Source organism: Cygnus olor, chromosome 8 (assembly GCF_009769625.2).
Source record: "Cygnus olor isolate bCygOlo1 chromosome 8, bCygOlo1.pri.v2, whole genome shotgun sequence".
Lineage (NCBI taxonomy): Eukaryota > Metazoa > Chordata > Aves > Anseriformes > Anatidae > Cygnus > Cygnus olor.
The window spans coordinates 664995-684056 of record NC_049176.1 but is presented as its reverse complement, the minus strand read 5'-3'; the positions used below and the strand labels follow the sequence as shown (position 1 = coordinate 684056).

General features: G+C 41.5%; 1 protein-coding gene across 3 annotated transcripts in view; it reads left to right on the top strand.

The window, feature by feature from the left end:
- Positions 1-19062, top strand: part of TGFBR3 (transforming growth factor beta receptor 3) — a 119219-nt gene that overhangs the window by 54017 nt on the left and 46140 nt on the right. For all 3 annotated transcript variants that reach the window (XM_040566226.1, XM_040566224.1, XM_040566225.1), the window contains exon 4: positions 16146-16283. In XM_040566226.1, the coding sequence (XP_040422160.1) occupies positions 16146-16283 (138 nt within the window). The remainder of the gene's footprint in view (positions 1-16145; positions 16284-19062) is intronic.

The window sequence follows — 19062 nt, the reverse complement described above, 5'->3', positions numbered from 1 at the left end:
TTAAGTTCTTGGCAACAGCAGGCAGGAAGAGAATTCAAGGTTTGTTATTTGACGGCTGTATTTAGTGAGGTTTTTGTTACCTAGTCATTTGTTTTATTCCACTTTGTTTATTTCTTCTTCTAAAAGTGCTTTTTTTAAAAATAGGTTTCAATTAAGTGGCAATCAAACGTCCACTTTGGAATGTTTTCTAGGACTTTATAATCTCAGATACAGTAAAAATAAGATCAGCTGCTTCTTCCAGTCTTGCTTTTTAGTGCTGAGCTCTTGATGTCAGCTTGACCAGATGCTTTCAAATTGGCCAGAAAGACGGGCTAGTTTGGTTTGAATTTTTGAAGCACCCTGCAGCATGGCCTTAAAAACCTTTTGGCAACCTCCACTTGCTAATCTGATTATTCTTTCCTCTCCCAAATTAAAATAATTGGACTATTATCCTATGCATTGCTAAGCCCCTTGTTTTAGTATGATAGTGCATTGCCAGAATTTGTTGCATCTGCCGTCTGCTCATCAGCTGTGGGACAGTGGGAAGCCAGTGCTGCTGCACTTGGGCACATTTGGTAGCTCTGGTAGACCAAAGACCTTTGTTTCGAAGAAAAAATAGTTGCTTTTCTAGAAGACGCTTTCAAAGAAAAATGAAGCACTGTGCCTCTGCCAAAGTACAGACTGGATCTCAACATTGCAAGGGTATTTTGCTGAGTTTGCCTCTCCACTTTCTGAAGACCTTTGCTTGGCCGTGGTAATGGATAGCTAGCTATGACAGCAGACTTGCAGGTGGCAATGCAAGAATGTGCCGGGGTTTGGTATATGCAGGGTTTTTGAACCAGGCATGGCATGAAGTACCTATAGTGAGATGTTTTGAGAGCAGTGGTGCAGCTGGCAATATTGCTGTCCAGAAAGGGGGCGAGAGTACAAGGAGAGCAGCATGTTGCAGGAGCCAGGAGTGTGCTGTTAGGGGGTCCAGGCAGGTGTTGGGTAGGGCAGTGAGCATGGAACTGGGCTGGCTGACTGAGAAGTGAAGCCCAAGATAGAGCTCGTAAAGCCTAAAAATACTGCAGTATGCTCCCCACAAGTTTTAATTTTTCAGTGCCTTTCTCAGGGGGTGCCATGCCTACTGAAAGCTGCAACTCCCATGCAACTAATAGATTAGTGAAACTGGTAACTTAATTGCCTTAATTGATGGACACTGCATTGCCATGTCTCTTAAAAAACAAAACAAAAAAGCCACCTCAGCCTTCATTTAAGGATCTCTCACAACCCTCTTCCTGTCTTTTCTCTTCGTTAGCAGTTTGAAGCATCTGTGCTTGCATAAAACCCAGTCTTGCATAAAATCCAGTTTTGACCTCAGTGCCAGGGAAACTCATGGAGCAGATTATCTTGAGTGTCATCACGCGGCACTTACAGGGCAACCAGGCGATCAGGCCCAGTCAGCATGGGTTTATGAAAGGCAGGTCCTGCTTGACGAACCTGATCTTCCTTCTATGACAAAGTGACATGCTTAGTGGATGAAGGAAAGGCTGTGGATGTGGTCTACCTTGATTTCAGTAAGGCTTTTGACACCGTTTCCCACAACATTCTCCTCCAGAAACTGGCTGCTCATGGCTTGGACTGGCGTACACTTTGTTGGGTTAAAAACTGGCTGGATGGCCGGGCCCAAAGAGTTGTGGTGAATGGAGTCAAATCCAGTTGGAGGCCGGTCACTAGTGGAGTCTCCCAGGGCTCAGTACTGGGGCCAGTCCTCTTTAATATCTTTATCGATGACCTGGATGAGGGGATTGAGTGCACCCTCAGTAAGTTTGCAGATGACACCAAGTTAGGTGCATGTGTCGATCTGCTTGAGGGTAGGAAGGCTCTGCAGGAGGATCTGGATAGGCTGGACCGATGGGCTGAGGTCAACTGTATGAAGTTCAACAAGGCCAAGTGCCGGGTCCTGCACCTGAGGCGTAACAACCCCAACCAGCGCTACAGGCTGGGAGATGAGTGGTTGGAAAGCTGCCTGGCCGAGAAGGACCTGGGAGTACTGGTTGATAGTCGGCTGAATATGAGCCAGCAGTGTGCTCAGGTGGCCAAGAAGGCCAACAGCATCCTGGCTTGTATAAGAAGTAGCGTGGCCAGCAGGTCTAGGGAATTGATTGTCCCCCTGTACTCGGCTTTGGTGAGGCCGCACCTCGAGTACTGTGTTCAGTTCTGGGCCCCTCGCTACAAGAAGGACATGGAGGTGCTCGAGAGAGTCCAGAGAAGGGCGACAAGGCTGGTGAGGGGTCTGGAGAACAAGTCTTACGAGGAGCTGCTGAGGGAGCTGGGGTTGTTCAGCCTGGAGAAGAGGAGGCTCAGGGGCGACCTTATCACTCTCTATAGATACCTTAAAGGAGGCTGTAGTGAGGTAGGGGTTGGTCTATTCTCCCACGTGCCTGGTGACAGGACGAGGGGGAATGGGCTAAAGTTGCACCAGGGGAGGTTTAGATTGGATATTAGGAAGAACTTCTTTACTGAAAGGGTTGTTAGGCATTGGAATGGACTGCCCAGGGAAGTGGTTGAGTCGCCATCCCTGGAGGTCTTTAAGAGACGTTTAGATGTTGAGCTTAGTGATATGGTTTAGTGAAGGACTTGTTAGTGTTAGGTCAGAGGTTGGACTCGGTGATCTTGAAGGTCTCTTCCAACCTAGACAATTCTGTGATTCTGTGGGTTTTTCATGTTTGCTCTGGACTGCAGTCTTTGTGGGTTGTTTTCAGTCAGCTCAGGAATTGCTGGTCATTGAATTTGGCAATCGTTTCCAGTTCTGCCCACCAGAAGTGCCAGAGGAAGTCATGTGTCAGCTGGAAGAGCTTGTTTGTGCAGAGCCTGGTGTCCTGCAGAAGGATTGTTTGAAGCCTGTCTACTCTTAAAGAGGCAACAGTGACTTCTCATGACTTGGAAAGCACTGAGCAAACCCTTCTGTTTTTAAAAATGGGAACGTTTACTGCACGCAGAAAACCAGACTTATTCTTAGCTTCACAGAGCTGCTTGGAACTGTGAGTGAAGCAATGCCAAGGCCCACCACAAGAGGCTAAAGGGTTCAAAAGAAAAAAATGTCAGAATGACTTTTCTGATTGCTTGAATTGCTTGGTTTTGCTGACTTATTAAAATGACCTGTTGGAAGCTGAAAGTTGGAGCGTCTAACATTTACTAACATTTGTTTTCCTCTACTGCGTGTGCCCACAGATACTGATTTGCTCTTGCAGGATCGTAAAGAGAGCTGGGCAGCTGCCACAGTCTTTACTAGAAGACTTACAAGTCTTTGCTTTCTTCCTCCCTCTCTATTAGTCGTGTATAAGCACACTGTGCACATGCGCGCACACGTTCTTTCAGGCAGATGCACATGTTTTGATTTAGATCATAAGCTGTGATTCACATTCTTGTTCTCCCCTTCCCTCCTTAAAGCTTGGAGTGGCTGACATGGCTTCGAGTATTTATAAATCACTGCTTTGTCTATAGTTACTTTCCCAAGAAAAGATAATTAAGGAAGTGATGGCATTTCCAGGAGTCCATTTATATCACAAGCTTGATTGGCAGGTTCCAGTCTAGCTTTGGGCTTGTGTGTGTGAGGGAGATGTTGAAGCAACACTTGTCCTGAGTGGCCATGTTTATGTTGTTCTCTGGAGTGTCTGTTTGAACCAAAAGTTGGAATTGTTCTCCAACCTCCCAGTAGCAGGGAAAATTTCCAACATAAATTGTGTGGAGCTTGCTGTGCTGGGTCGTCACTTCAGTCATTCTCCTGTATCAGCTGAGAAAGTAAAATCTTGCAGTGGGAAGATATGAGGAAGAAACATTTACTTTTTTTTTTTTTTAAGCATATGTAAATTGTGCTTTTGCTAATGCTTTTTATGTACCTAAGTTTGTTTCTCTAGAGAAGTTTCTCATTTTCCCTGTGAAACAAAAACAGAATGCATCCACAGTGGTAAAACTTATTTAAAGGAGAAGATGCAAAAATAGCACCACCATGAGGTACAAATAGATGAAATTTAGGTTGTTTTAAAAAGTTTGAAGGAATTATAGGTAGTTTATAGTGGACAGTGTGTCTTTAACAGTTGCCTTGGCAGTGTAAAATACAGAAATGTTTTTATTGTGGTTGGAGTTCATGTCATAGATATGATTAAGCATGACAGTAGTGGTAGCATCTCCAGGAGGAGAGGTAATTTTTAGTGATGATCCAAATCTCATCAGTGAGGAAAAGTACTAAAACCTAATACTTTTCTGAAAACGACCAGTGTTCTCTAGTCCTGAAGATTAGCTGAAGTCTAGCTTACTCTTCTGTAATTGAATTGAAACGAAGCAGTTTTTTCATTTGTTCTGCATGGACACAGTCTGTTAGTGCATGCAGGTGCTGAAGTGAAAGTTTGAGGCCTTTTTGGACGTTACTCCGTATGCCATTGCTTAGCGGAGAAGCACAGTGGCACTTGCTTTTTAATTTTTTTGATTTTTTTTTCAGAACATGTCTTGGAACACGTCTTCTTTCCTCCACTGCTTATTTGGGTTTCAAGTGATACTTAGACTGGGGTAAAATAGACACGGAGAATGCACCTGAAGCTTTATGGAAAAACATTGCAAACAGGAAGGTGCACTCTATTATTACACTGTTAGCTGGAAAGCAAGCCAGTGTTTTCTTCATTAAATCTCTTTTCAAGCAAGAATCAGCAAGACTGTGCAGATAAGAAGTGCTTAGAATGCCATCACTGTTCATGAAAATACTTGCATGACAGCCTCATTTACATCTTCTGGAGGATTTTGTCAGGTTTTCATGACTTTGATTCTGCAAGTGTATACTAAATCTACCTACATAGGTAGTGCTGATAAACTGAGAAAATTTGGTTTCTTAGAGCTTTTTAAAGTAGTAATTTAATTAATTATGAAATTAATTATATAATTATTTAGAGAAATTAATTTCATTCTCTAAAATATTCCCAGAATACTGTTTTGTTTGCACAGACTAAAAGTTCTGATTTTTTTTTTTGAGGATGAAAACTAATTTGGAAAGAATGAAGACCTACCCGATGGTAGGGGAGTAGAAAGACAATATATTGGTTACAGTTGTTTAAACTTTTGAGAGCAGTTTCCTTTGTATTTATCTTCTGTTACCACTTGTGAGTGTGTGCCTCACAGAAACGCTTGCATCACCTCTCAGGCTGGTGGGTTACTGACAATAAAGTAAACAAAGTTGTTTCTTAAATCTGGTGTTGCTGCTTAAGTTTTCACTTTTTTATGATTCGTGCGCACACATGCTCTTCTTTACCCTGGCTTGGAAAGCAAGAATTTGGTTTTATATGTCCAATAAAAATGTGAGCTCCATATTTTACACTTCTCTATTTGACTGGGCCTCTCCAAAAGACACCTGCAGAATGGCATTTCTGTTTTCCAGTTATCTGCACCTATGTGTGGTCTGGCTGCAAAACCTTTGAAGAGCAAGGTGTGTTACACGCAGAGTGGTGAAACCCACTGCAGATGAAATCCTGCAGTCTTCCATCATCTATATCATATATGTTGCAAGTGATCTTTTCCTGTTTTGTGAAGCCTTCGTGTCGTAGCATCTTCCCCTTCTCCACCTGCAGCTTTTGAAATAGCAGAAAATCAGGCATTCAGCTGTTCAGGATTTCCACTCAGATTTGGAAATTCAGTATTCAGATTCCAGTTTTGCCATGATGTTCTTAGAACACTGTGTGCAATGTGAAGTCTGCATGGTGTTTTCCAATTGAGGTAAACTTGCTGTGTCTACAGGCAGAGCTTGTAAGAGATGAGAGAACACTGACACCGAGTCTTTGTACCTGGATTAATTTGATACTATAACTAATGAGACCCTGTGAGAGGCAAGGTGTATCAGCTGCGTTAATGCATCACTGTAGTACTGTGTAGCATCTAGGTGGGTGCCTAGCACACATCTAAGTTGCTAAAATTACAGGCTACAGGATCTTCTGTCTACCTGGAAAAATCTGTGTAGATTTGCTCAGAATGCCCCAAATGCCTTTAAGGAAAAAGGTCCTGTCTGAATTTTGATCTCTTATTCATGTAAGAAGCATTTTCTCTGGGACAGGAGCTGGGTTTTAGAGGCTCATAGAGCCTCCAACATGGCAGCCACACATGCCCCCCCCCCCCCCCCTTTTTTTTTTTTATGGTGTTAGGCAACATTAATGCAGAGATGCAAGTACTCAATAATAGTTGGGGGATGGGGAAAGGGAGAGGAGTAGGAAATCAGATTTCACTTTTCAGCCCAGGTAAATTACCAAAGAAAAGCTCAGAAAAACTATTTATGTACAAGTAGGTACAGAGCAGAATATAATCTGGGGAAACATTTCCTATTTCTATGCGCTTTGTACCTTAATTGTTAAACTTGCAAGTCTGATGTGATAGCGTTTTGTGAATAGGACAACATTAGGGCAGATGCTGTACTTCAGGCTTGCAGGATTGGATCCTGTGTCCTTAGACAGATCTAAAGACAAGAAATTTTCCCACAAAATGTATAAAAGGAGGACTTTCCTCTTGGGATTCATTATACAGCATGTGAACAGTATTGACATCTACTGATTTATGCAAAGCTGAGCGAGATGTTGTGTTTTTAGGTCTCAAGTTCTGGGAAGCCTGACTGCTTTGTGGAAGGGCAGATGGCACAAATGGTTTCACTTAATCTTTAGGAGCCCAAGCATCTACTTAGGGTCAGAGCAGGAATGGGCACAGGGGTCCCAGCCTCATGGTGGTGGGCACAGGTTTTCCATTGCACCAACAGTGGAGGGCTGGTTGCTGTGAGCAGCCCTTGCTCTGCAGGTGCCCAAGACAACAGGGATAGCATCTGAAGATTAACTTCAAAAAAGTAGAGAGCAAAGTAGAGATGTTTGCACAGAGACTGACTGTCTGCTCTATTCGTTGCAGCCAGAAGTTTTTGAAACTTACATTTTTTCAGCTCTCTGGTTCTCCAAACTATATAAAGAGATGAGATAACATTGAAGACAAAAACTGGTTTGAGATACATACACACAGGGAAAGCTGGATGTTGTGTTATGCAGGTAAAGGAAGTTAAAGTAGGCAGTTCACACATGTACAGTCTGTACGTGAAATCTGTGATAAACTCTTAGGGTTATAATTTTGAAATCATTGCAGAAATAGTTGTATTAATGCAAGTATGACTTGCTACCCTTTGTCTTCTCAAATACCTTTCCTTATATAAACTAGCTTTCCTTTTTCCACTTTTGTTACTCCTGCACTGTGGAAGTAGTATCATTTGCTAGTGCAAATAGGACTTCAGTAACTGTCCTGCCTGTTTGCCAAGTCTTTTTGTTTTTTTTTGTGGGATAGCTTTGGTCCTAGTTTTTGCATTACTAAGGTATTTGCATAAATGGTTAACATCTAACATAATGTGATTACATTTGGCAGCTCCTGCTTAAAATAACATCTTTGGAACACTAGAAATGAGCAGGCTGCATTTTTGTCTAAAGATAAATTATGTGGCTGAGCTGTGGGCAGAAATGATCCAACGTTTTCAGAAAATTAGAAGCACTATTTTGCAACGTCTCTGTCAGAACTTTCTGATGCTGTACGAGCTGTTGTGCTTTCTGAATGGGCTCTTCAGTGACTGCGTTTCCAGTAAAAACTTACAGTGCAGTTGCTTACCCTTGCAGTTCTGAGGAGAAAGATCACTGGTGCAGTAAAACATCAGTTCTGAAGCAGATACAAATGACGCTGTTGCCAGGTATTGAGCAGTTTGTTTAGTGCCATACAGCGTGCCACATACTCTTGTTGTGATGTTTTTGGTAATGTTTTAGCACTAATTTTACTTGTAATTTTTTTCAGTCAATTAGCCGGACCAGTTGAATTACAAATCCTTATGAGGAGACCTAAATGCACTGTAATTCCGTCCTGTTACACAAATCCTCAGCTTGGTCATTGAATGTCTGGGGCTTGAAAGGTACCAGAACTTAGGCTGGAGGGAGAAGAGAGACTACAGATAACAATTAAATATGCTGTAAGCTCCCCGGCTTTTGTTTTGGATGGACAAATCTTTCTTCAGGCTATGAGTATACCTACTGTGTCAGTGGGTGGGCAGGTTAGCTTTCAAGCTAGTTCTGAGGGTAGACCTTAGATCTCCTTTTTAAAGTCTGTGTGCCCATTAGAATATATTCCTTTGCTCTAAGCGCAGCAGGTACCAAAGGTTAGGGGTTATGCTCTGTCCTCACTCAAGGCAAAGGGAGCTTTGCTCTGTTATTCTTCTTGAAGAGACAAACATTGGGGTTGCCATTTTTCCTTAGATGTTAATAGTGCATCTTCGCATTAAGGTCGCCCTCTGGGGACGTCACGCATGCTTCAGGATAGTTTGTTAGGGGATGTTGGCACACACGTGGTGCAGGACTTGAATGTCTTGATTTGTAAGCTCTTTGAGGATGGAGCTGTGTGTTGTGCTTGTACTGTGTCTAGCACAGCACACCCTGACCTTTAGCTTCTGTTGCAGGACAAATTAGAAAAGAGAGATTTCAAGCACCTTATGGTCAAAGGTTTCTGGTAGTGCTTCTTACCGAAGAGCGCGCAATGGGCCCTAGACCACAGTTGGGTTGCCCTTATCAACCTTTCTGTTCTCATACCTTCTCTTTGGTGGGCCCAGTATTCCAGTTTGGGGGGTACCTCATAAGGGTCAGAATATTGCACAACAGCATTCGGTTTTTATTAGATAACTTATGGGATTTGGCTTAATGCCATGAGCTTCAATGGAATTATGCCAGGGTGAATCTTTCCCATGATTTTCACAACTGAACTATAATTGCAGTTCAGTTGATCTGTAGAACATGGGTCAGAAGGTCCAGGCAACGCCAGTCCACTTACAGCTGTGTATTTATGGTAAAATGAGCAACCCACTCTCTCCTGGCATTGCCATGTTGCTCCCTGCAGTTGTGGGGGGATTGCTGCGTTGCTCACTGTGTGATAGTGTGGCTCAGGCATGCTACTTGGGCAGCAGTGTCCTTTAGTGCTGGCCTGACAGAGAAGAAAGCTTGGTGTGTCTGTGGCAAAGGCTGCATGGATGGCAAAATTACCTTCAGAGGTAATACCATAAGAACATATTTTGCCTTTCTTGGAAAAATCAGCAAACTCTCTCCCAGAAGCTGTTGGCTCCTGAAAACTGTACATTGCAATCTACTATAGCTGACGTGGTATCGAGTCTGTAACACAATATTTAAAGAGCATAGCAAAAATACCAAAAAATGGATAAAATACGTGTTCCATTTTGAATTCCCAGTCTCTGCCTAAAGAATACACCTTTTCTTTACTTTTGTCTTAAAAATCAAAAAAATAACCTAGAGATTTTTCCCAAAGCAATTGCTAAACACTTTTTGAGAAGTGATAGAGTACTAGGTCCCACCCTTCGAGGTGGATTCGTGGATTAATCTTTGACTGAACTCTTTTACAGCCAATGTATTGGAATTAAATTTTTTCAAGTGAGTTTCAGTAAAAATTCTAAACCTCTTATACTGAATAGTATGCACCAATGATCTGTAAAGATAATATTCATACTAGTTTTTGTTGCAATTCAGAATAACTTATATATAAATATAATGTTAGATTGGAAACGGTTATAGAGGGCAGTGATAAATATTTTCAATTTTCTGTCTGCGTGGTACTAATTAACTTCATCTTTGCAGCTGAGCAGTAAATAAGAAGTCATAAATCCATATTCAGTGCATCATTTGTAAGTCAGAAAATCCGTTTATATGATCTGAGGGTTAAAATTAATTTTCCTCTTCTGTCTTATGAAACAGTTGTCCTAGCCTGGGCAGTGTAATTCAGTACAGCACAGCATATTTTACCCTGGTTTATTTGTACAAATTTGTAGTGGTTGTTTTGGAAAATGTGCTATGAATTTATCTCAAGGACTTCATGCTGGAATAGTTAATTCAACCTCGCAAATCCTTGGCACTTGACTTTCATCTTTTAGAACAAAACACAGAGTCTGTGATTTGATGCCTTGAAGTCAGCAAAACAAAATGGTACTTTTTAGCAGCAGTGTTTACTTTGATCCGTTTTCAGCTTTTATGCCCTTGCCTTTCACGTAGTACAAATTGCTTTAGCAGAGTAATGGGGCAGGAGCCCGTAGACTGTTTTTGCAGTTGGTTGCTGTGGTGATACTTAGCCGTCCATGAAACTGCCATCTCCAGGGAAACAGAAACCTCTGCAGCCGCCTTAACCTTGTTGCTGTCACATGCATCTGCGAGAAACCTTAAAGGAACTTTTGCAAAGTGCAGGCAGTAGTGATGGGCATGTGCACAGGCAGACATGTCTGGCTTGTGTCGAAAAGGCATGGCACCTATAAAACGTGGTGTCTTCCTGAAGTCTTCTTTTTTTCAGTTTTAAAACATATTGAAAGATTCATTCAATAAAAAATGGCAAAACTTCTCTGTGGTTAATTTCCTATTCATAGTTACATCCTTTCTTGCTGTAACGCACTTTTTTGTGAATTTGTACGTTTTGTTTTACAGATTTTTAGTATAGCCTTAATATTTAATATTTACTTATGACCAAGTTGTCATATTCCTCACAAATTAGTCACTTATTTGGAGGAGCGAGTGTGTGCCAAAGGAGACTGGGAGGGGCAGACCTGAGCCTGGAAGAGCAGCTTGCTCTGACAAACAACTCCCGAGGCTGAGTCTTCCTGAAAGAGCCAGTGCTGACACACGTGTCCAGAAGGTCTGGCCTAATACCGATTGCACAACAAAAATGCTGGCTACACATCAGCTTGGTAATCAAATGAGCCCTTCGCAAGGAGTGAGAGATGTGTTGGACCACATGGTCTTATTTTCCCATACAGTTGTTATGCTGCTGTCTGCTTGGTTAACGTGCTGTTCCTTTATATGTTTTAAAAATAATGTGGACAGAGCCATAGCAGCTGGTTGTTAAATGCACTAGGTGACCTAAAAGCACTTTAGTACATTTAATGACTCTGGTTTAATTTTCTCTTGTTATTGTTTGACCAAACTGCTCATATAGAGAGAGCTTTCTGAGATGCAGAAGATTTGGCTGTGGTGGTGCGTTGCTGAGGAGCACAAAATGCATGTATTGTAGGTTTGTGTGAATTTCCAAGAATGGGTGGAGAATATCTCTTTTTAGATACATCATTTAAAAAAGTAGAAAGGCTGCACTGGGAGGTTCAGAGAAGTAGTGAATTTACCACTGAGTTCAGTGGGTTCAGGATTTTGCACCAGGTCTCTGTATCTGGCTGTACAGAGCCGCACACATGGAGGACTGGTTTCCACCGGGGTTTCTGGGCAGTGCTTAACATACGTACTTAATAATATGAAATCTGCCAGTGAAAATACAAAAAGAAAGGGAAAATTTCTAGTTAGCTCTTATGCTATTAATTAGAAACATTTTGTTTGGTGGTTTGAAATGATCCAGTACCTTTCTATTAATTTATGCGGTGTTTAGAAGGTGCTATGAACCGTCTAGACATTTGAGAAAGGACGTGCCTCGAAGAGCTCACAAACTAAGATGAGACAGGAGGAAAACGTGGCTGGGAAAAGAGAGCACCGTGTAGGATTCAGCAAATATACGGTTTCCTAGACACTCTAACAGACATGACTTTTTGGTGACAGATATTGCTGGAGAGTAGGGATGAGGGTCTTCTGTTGCCTGTCCACCCCTTGCAGCGGTGGAGGCCGTGCTGGATGGTCACACAGGCGTAAGGTGGGAGCATTGGTGCGGCAACAGAAAGCTTAAGAGGGCAGAGGGGCAGTGTTGTGCTGGATGTGCTGGTTATAGCTTAAGCTTGGTACTTCCGTTGTGTCAATGTCATGAGCTCATAACAACTTAAAGTCCTATTAAGTTTTTCAGTCTCTAAGGTAGGAGTGGGAGAGGCATTCCCAGCGGTTTCCCAGAAAATCTCTCCTGGGACCAGGAAAAAGTCTCCCATAATAGGTGACACTGTTGTGTATCATCAAGCACAGGTGATGATGGGGCAATTCTAAATACTAGGTGTGGATGCAGTTACACTGTCAGACTTCCTTTGATAGGCCTTCCCAGGGGGAACAGTTGCATTCAGGCTAAGCTGGCCAGGTGCTCATCATCAGAGCTAGCTCTGAAGCAAAAATGAATTATGAAAGAATGTGACCAAGATGGTGCTGAGCAGTTGTTGAGCAGCTCTGTGGGATTTCTTAACCAGAAAATGCCTAGCTGGTGCTAAGGACTCTGAGAAGTATAGTGACAGGGAATGTATTTGCCAAGGAGTGTAGTGACAGAGGTTGCTGCAGCAGCGTGTGCATGTGAACTGTATTATTTAGCAAGTCCGGGACTAGGGATATGAATTCCACATAATGTGATTTGCTGTCTTGCTCGTGATCAAAATGAGTGCAGGAATGCAAAATCACATTTATTCTGAAAAATTTTACAAGAACGCTTAAATTTATTTATGAAAACTTAATTGATTTTGGATTCAAGTCCTGCACTTTTCTTAAAGATCAGCCTGCATTTTTCATTCAGAAGTGTAGGAAAATTCCATTATGTGATATAATTTATGCTACAATTCCAGCCAAAGGCATGCATAGATATACCACTATTTCTGAGCAAGACTCAAACTTTGTATGGAAATAACCATATGTGTACATTATATGCATATTTAATTTCTGAAGCCTAAAGGAATAGCGACTAGGAAATGTAATAGGAGATGCAGTCGCAAAGAGTCTGATTTTCTCACTAAGGTGGTATGATTTCGTTTTATGCTCTCATGTGACCAAAATAACAGGCAGAAATCTTCATGAAGTCTAAAACATCTGTGTTGTCTGATGAGAAGTTGGCTTTGAATAAACCTGTCTGAGATCAGTTGAAACAGAGATACTTCTCCATTTTCTAATTACCCGAAGGACTTGGCCTAACTATTTCTGAGATGAAGTGTGTTATATTTCTTGTCATCATTTCTGTTTTTAATAAATACCAGAGGTTTGAAAGAGCAAGAATTTTTAAAATTTCTAGTAGGAGCATCTTCTTTGAATTAACTTGACATTCTGATAAAAGCACAAGCAGAGTGCAAACCCAAACTAAGTGCACCTACTGGCCAATATCAGGATGCTGTTACTGTTTCTCTATTCTTGGTTATTTAAATACATAAACTTATTATAGCTCACTTTGTAAACATTTACGTTAGCCTTTACTTGCTTTGGGATCAGAAGAAACCAATTTTCCTTTGGTTGTGAAAATGTGGCAATGAATTCACGTTATAAGAGTGGACATATGTAATGTTCACCGCATTTAGCACAGCAGATTTTCTCATTGACAGTTTGGAGAGTTTACAGTTAAATGTACTTCCTGCCATTTGCAGTTGAAAAAAATTGAAAAAAATTTGAACTCATATTTGCTGGATAAGGACTACAAAAGATAAAACTTGGCTAACTTGGCTTCTTTGGTAAATTTAGATTACAAAATTTTTATTGCTTTGTAAGAAAACTATATTACATAACCCCAGAACAAGGTAATTATATTTAATAGTTTAAACAGCTCATTACTGATTAGCTGTGATTACACCTGAAAAAACACAAGAATTAATGAAAGCTTTTTTTGGCAGTGAATTTAATAACAGGTCTAAACACCTTTTCCTTTCTACTTTCAGCTCTTTCCATTTCTAGACAGAACAACAAAGTGGGGGAGCCTTGGGGGGGAAAAATAACAAAACTTTTTTTTTTTTTTTTCAGCTAAAAGAATTACTTTGGCTTTATAAAACCTGCTTTAAAGCATCAGGCTATAACTAAGATCATGACTGTTTGGCATATGAAGTCTCTGTCATCCTGTTAGCATTCAGAGAGCTAATATCATGCAGTTTCCTAAAGGGAGATATTTTATTCCTTTGAGGCAGAAAATGGAAAGAAAGGCAGTCCCCGGAAGACATGGTAATCTGTGGTACTTAATGTTTTCTTTTGGAAATACATAAATACAAACAGGCCTCCTGCTGAGAGAGATCAAGCACTTGGAGATCTGACTACCTTTACTTGGAAAATGGAGGTGCTCAGCCTTTCTCAAGTCAGAGTGAGCGTTAGCCAGTGTGTGCTTGCTTCTGAAAAGACAAGATGTTATTTCTTTAGAACGGATGTGCAGGTTCAGCCAGTTGATGGTAAAATTTCATTTAGAGAAAGTGCATGGGGAAACCTTATACGTTTCTGGATTCATTCAAAGAGAAAAAGGTGGATTGGGGGGAATAAAAATTTAAAGAAATGAGAGGTTAGTGTCTGGGAGCAGGTGCCTTTCGCAGCCCATGCTGGAAGAAAACCTTGGTGCAGCAGAGGCTCAGACACTGCTTACTGGGACTTGTTTTATTTGGAGGGTTCCATTCCAGCCCCCCACAGCATGGCAGCACCATGGAGGGGCACTCCTGCCTCCTTTCTCCCAGGCATCCCGATAACCCTTCCAGCCTTCACTGGGTCCTCTCTAACTTGGTATCAGGAGTGGCTGCTTGGTATGGAAAAAGCCATAGCCACAGGAGGCAGGAAAAGGAGATGCTGGCAATGGATCTTGGAATTGAGTTATAGTTTGGGTTTGGGTTTGTTTTTACTATAAATATGGAATTGCTCCTAGAGGTGTGTTCAGTGGGGATTGACACCTTGTTCCACTGTGGTTACTTAAGATAATTCATTCAGTGTGTCTTAAGAGTCAGGTAAATTCTGCATGGAATCATAGGCTAACCGATAGGCATGGTGCACGTAGCCAACTGCTTGTCATTTCTTTGTAAGTTTTTAAGTAGCAGAAAAAGTTTTTGATTTTCTTCTGCCCTCCAGGTGCTTGTCAGACCTGAGACCTAGATTTGACTTTCACTTTGCACTGAAAGTGAGCTTTTCAGTAAAGGAAGTAGAGGGGGGAAAAAAAGGCTTTTTTTTTTTTTTTTCTTCCCCCTTTTGGAAAGATTTTAAACAATCGAGGATAGCTAATGTTCAGTTTGGTCTCTAGCTTTCATCTAATTAGATGAATCTGCATTTATTTTAATTGTAAATGAACCGACACTACCACTATATAAGAATAAAACAGTAATCAATACGGAGTGGTTGCTGTGTCTCAGGTTTCCTCTCAGATTTTCTAGCAGGAGGCAAAATTCATTCTGAATTACCTGTATGCTCAATTTTGTGAGCAACCACTGAAACTTGTGGTTGTGTTCATGTTTGCTCCCTCTGTTCCTTTTCTACTCTTTTCAAAGAGTTGTGGCTCTCCGTCAGTGAACTTAGCGGCAACCCGCTGTTGTGAGACAGACTCGCCTTCTTGGTGTCCGTGCTGTATGACCCCTCACTTGTATTCCTAATGCTTTTCTTCTATAAAGCAGGATGAACTATCAAGCCAAGTACTGGCTGCTTAAAAAACATTTTAGAAATTTTAAAGATGGTGTGATTTCAATTGCAAGTTGTGGTATTCTAAAAACTGACACTGTTGTTCTTTTTCATGTGCTGAGTTTTGCCCAGCCTTGGTCCCTTTCTCTAGGGGCAGCATTGGTGACATGCAGAATGGGGCAGGAAGGGCTTCCAGAAGAACAAACTGGGTGTTTAAAGAGTCATCTCTTCAGCCTTTCTCAGTTTTGTGATGCCATGGGACCATATTCTCCATGTACACTTTTCTGTCACTGAAGATGAGCAATTTCTTTCCTGAGTATGTTCAAATTTCTGTTGGAATACCTTCCATAAGCTAGTGTACTTCTAGCTTGTTTTTCTGGATTTATTTCTTCTGTTTTGTTTGTTTAGTTTTATATATTTTGCAGGTTAGATTTATGCCCTAATAGCATTAGCAGATGAGGTTTCTGCTCTAAGCCAGCTTTGTAGGCTACCATCAGAAATCAGAGTTTTCTTTGCAATTCTTTTTATCTCCTTGTTCTCCAGCTCTCAGCTTAGTGGTTTGACCTTTTGCATAAGCTATTTTTCATCAGCATTTGCCAAGGTTTTCTTAAACACTTTAGCAGTGCTTTGCAAGCATAAAGCACGAATGTTAACCGTTTCATTCTTTATCTGTGCTCTGTTGACTGATTTTTTGGGAAGTAGTTTAGTCCATAATCTCGGGTCAGGAGGTCTTAGTGCTGGAAGCCATAATATATATAAAAATGACCTCTGATTCATCGTTTCAAATTCCACTTTGATTTTGAAACTTGTAAGGAAGTAATCATGTATTTCTGTATTTCTCTGTAGGTCACATTACACTTGAATCCAATTTCATCCGTGCATATTCACCAGAAGCCTCTGGTGTTTCTTCTCAACTCTCCTTTGCCTCTGCACTGGAAGCTAAAAACAGAAAGACTGGCACCTGGAATCCGAAGAGTTTTCCTTGTAAGTATACACAGTCCTCCGGCCTGCTCTGTTTCATAGCTATTCGTCTTACAAGACACTGAGTTCGTGGCATTAATTTGGAAAGTTTTTAAACATACATTTAGAAAAGAAAAGTTAACACAAGGTCAAGTTTCAGTGTAGGGTTCTGGGGTATAGTTAGGTGGCAGGGCAAAGCAGTTGGGGAAAAAGTACCTAATTACCTGTTATGTGAATTCAAGAAAAAGGAACCAAAATTACCTTTTTTTTTTTTTTTTTTTTTTAACACCAGCAGTAATTCCAGTTCACAAAGTTGTGAGGTTATAAAAGGTTGCCAATCCTAATTAGAAGTTTGATAATATAATGCAAAAAGCCTCAAAGCAATGAGAAATATTACAGGTGAATGCCAGTTGTAGGGTCTGTGACCAAACACGAATTTGCATGTATTGAGCTCAATATGTACAATTACGGTTTATGTCTCTAATGAAGCTTGGTCTATTGAAATGACCAAGCTAAGCCCAGAATGAAGTCATTTTTATTTCTCAGAAAGACTGGAGCACTGCTTGTAATGTAGGATCCAAATATTACCTAGTATTTGTAAATCATGTCCATACAGTTTGCCAGGACATTCAAGTTTGCTATTTGTAGTGAAACAGACAAGTTGTTTGGATTACATTTTTAATGCGTGACATCATGTCTAATCATGAGTCGTCTTTATTACAGTTGCAGCTTTTACTGTATTCAACTCTAATTGCAGAACTAATCTCGATTATTTTTAGCTATATCCTTATAGGGTTTAACTTTGCTCTTCCAGCACAGCTGACTGTGGTAGGCAGTGACTGCTTCTGCAGTACCTGAAGGGAGCTTAATGGGGTCACTGCACATCTGCAGGAGGGGAGGATGGTCAGGACTGCAGCAGTTAGCACACTGGGAAGGGATACTTCTCTTTGTTGACCTGATACGATGGTGACGCCATTAAGTGCACCAAGAGACCTATTGCTCACAGGGATAGATTTCTTTTTCCTGTCATCAGAGTACAAGAGTAGGAGTACCTTTGGTACTTCGAACTGCGAAGGACTCCATCCTGTTTCCAGTGCAATTTGTTACTGACTGGTGTAAAGAACATGGGTTGGCTTGTATTCTGAGGTGTTCACAATCTCAGTTTTTCTCAATCTGTTAGAGACTCTTAACTATTATCTTCTTGTTGACCGTTCCTGGTATATGCCCTTAATGCAACCAGTACAATTCAGGTCTGCTCAGAAAATGACTGAGGAACAAGATGATGATAAGAGTCCTCACTCCTCTTCTGATCAAAAGAATCAGCACATTTTACCAGTTAATCAAGACTTGGTCATATTTTCAGTTTACTTTTGACATCATCACTCCCATTTCATATCAGCTAATTTGTTTTCAGCTATCTCTTTTCCTCCACTTCAGATTTTCCTTCTTCCTTTGCCTTGCCTTGGCTTTGGAAGTGAAGAGGCTTTCTGTTGAGAGCCATCTGTTTCCGCTCAGCAGATCGTGCCAGCGTTCAGACTGTGGTTGTACTGGGCTTGCTTGGCTTGGCTCAGCAGGGCTTCAGTGGGCTGCAGTAAGGCATAGGAACAATAGGAATGTGCCTAAGGCCTCAGCTGCCAAAACCATATGATTAGCTAAGTGTTTGCTTCAGAAAACTGTTTCAAGCTCTTCTGGCTTGAAACAGGCTTGAAAACAAAAAAGATGCGAAAATGTGAGCTGAGCATCAGCTGTTGTAATTCACGCCAAAAAAGTTGTCTGACCTCAAGCATCACCACAGCAAGCATGGCCACTGATGCTGCAAGAAGGGCTGGGTGGTTTCTCAGGTGAGGCAGAAGGACCTGATAGATGCTGCAGATTTGTTTCCCCCCTGGTGGGGCTGAGCCACCTCCTCCTCCGTATTCTAGCCTCCTCAGCTCCACTGGTGATGGTAAGGGCTGGAAGTTGTGGTGCCTCACACTGTCCTTTCACCACACAGCGGTGGTACAGGGGTAACACTGCTCACAGTAAGCTGTTCAGATAGGAGATACGGCCTTTCCATTGCAAGGAGTGAACAAATTCTCAGTGCTGACCTGTCCCTAATCATGTTTAAACATCTGAAGAGCTCTCCTTGACAATTTGGGATCTCAAGTGCCATGTAAATAATTTATAGTCTTCCTTCCACCACATTCTGGTTTCTGTTTTCTGTAAGGAGCTTGAAGAACAAGATTCCTGGGGAAAAAAAAAAAAAACAAAAAAAACACCACTGGGGTACTGCCCCAAGTTTAGTCCTCGGAGTCCCTCTCACACTGGCATTTTCATCTTATGTGTTGTCTAAGACAGTATTTTTTGCAGCAAACATAAATGAACTTAAATGTCTTCTCAGGGTCTCATAAGCCTTCCCACATCTTGTTCTCAGTAGTTGTTACAGTTGGGTTAATAGGCTTGACCTGTGATGGTTGTCCATTGCCTTTTCACAGTTCTGCCCTGCTCACAAAGCCAAATGCACTGCTTTCCCAACCAGTTTCTGAAAAAAGAGCACAGAATCATGCATCACAGAAAACTATGGGAAATGCTGAGTAAGTCCTAACCACAGCACCCGTGGACAAGTGCAACACTCCAAAGAGGAATAGATCGGCTCTAGTTTTGCAGCACGGCTGCTTGTCTGTGCCAGGCCATGCCAGGTTGCAGTCACTAGGACTACCTCTGGCCTGAAGAAGCTGCCTGCCCCTTTGCAGAACCAAGGGTTCTGATTTCCAGGTGAGTCGTGGAGCAGATGGACATACTGCTTCAGCTCTAGTAGTGGAAA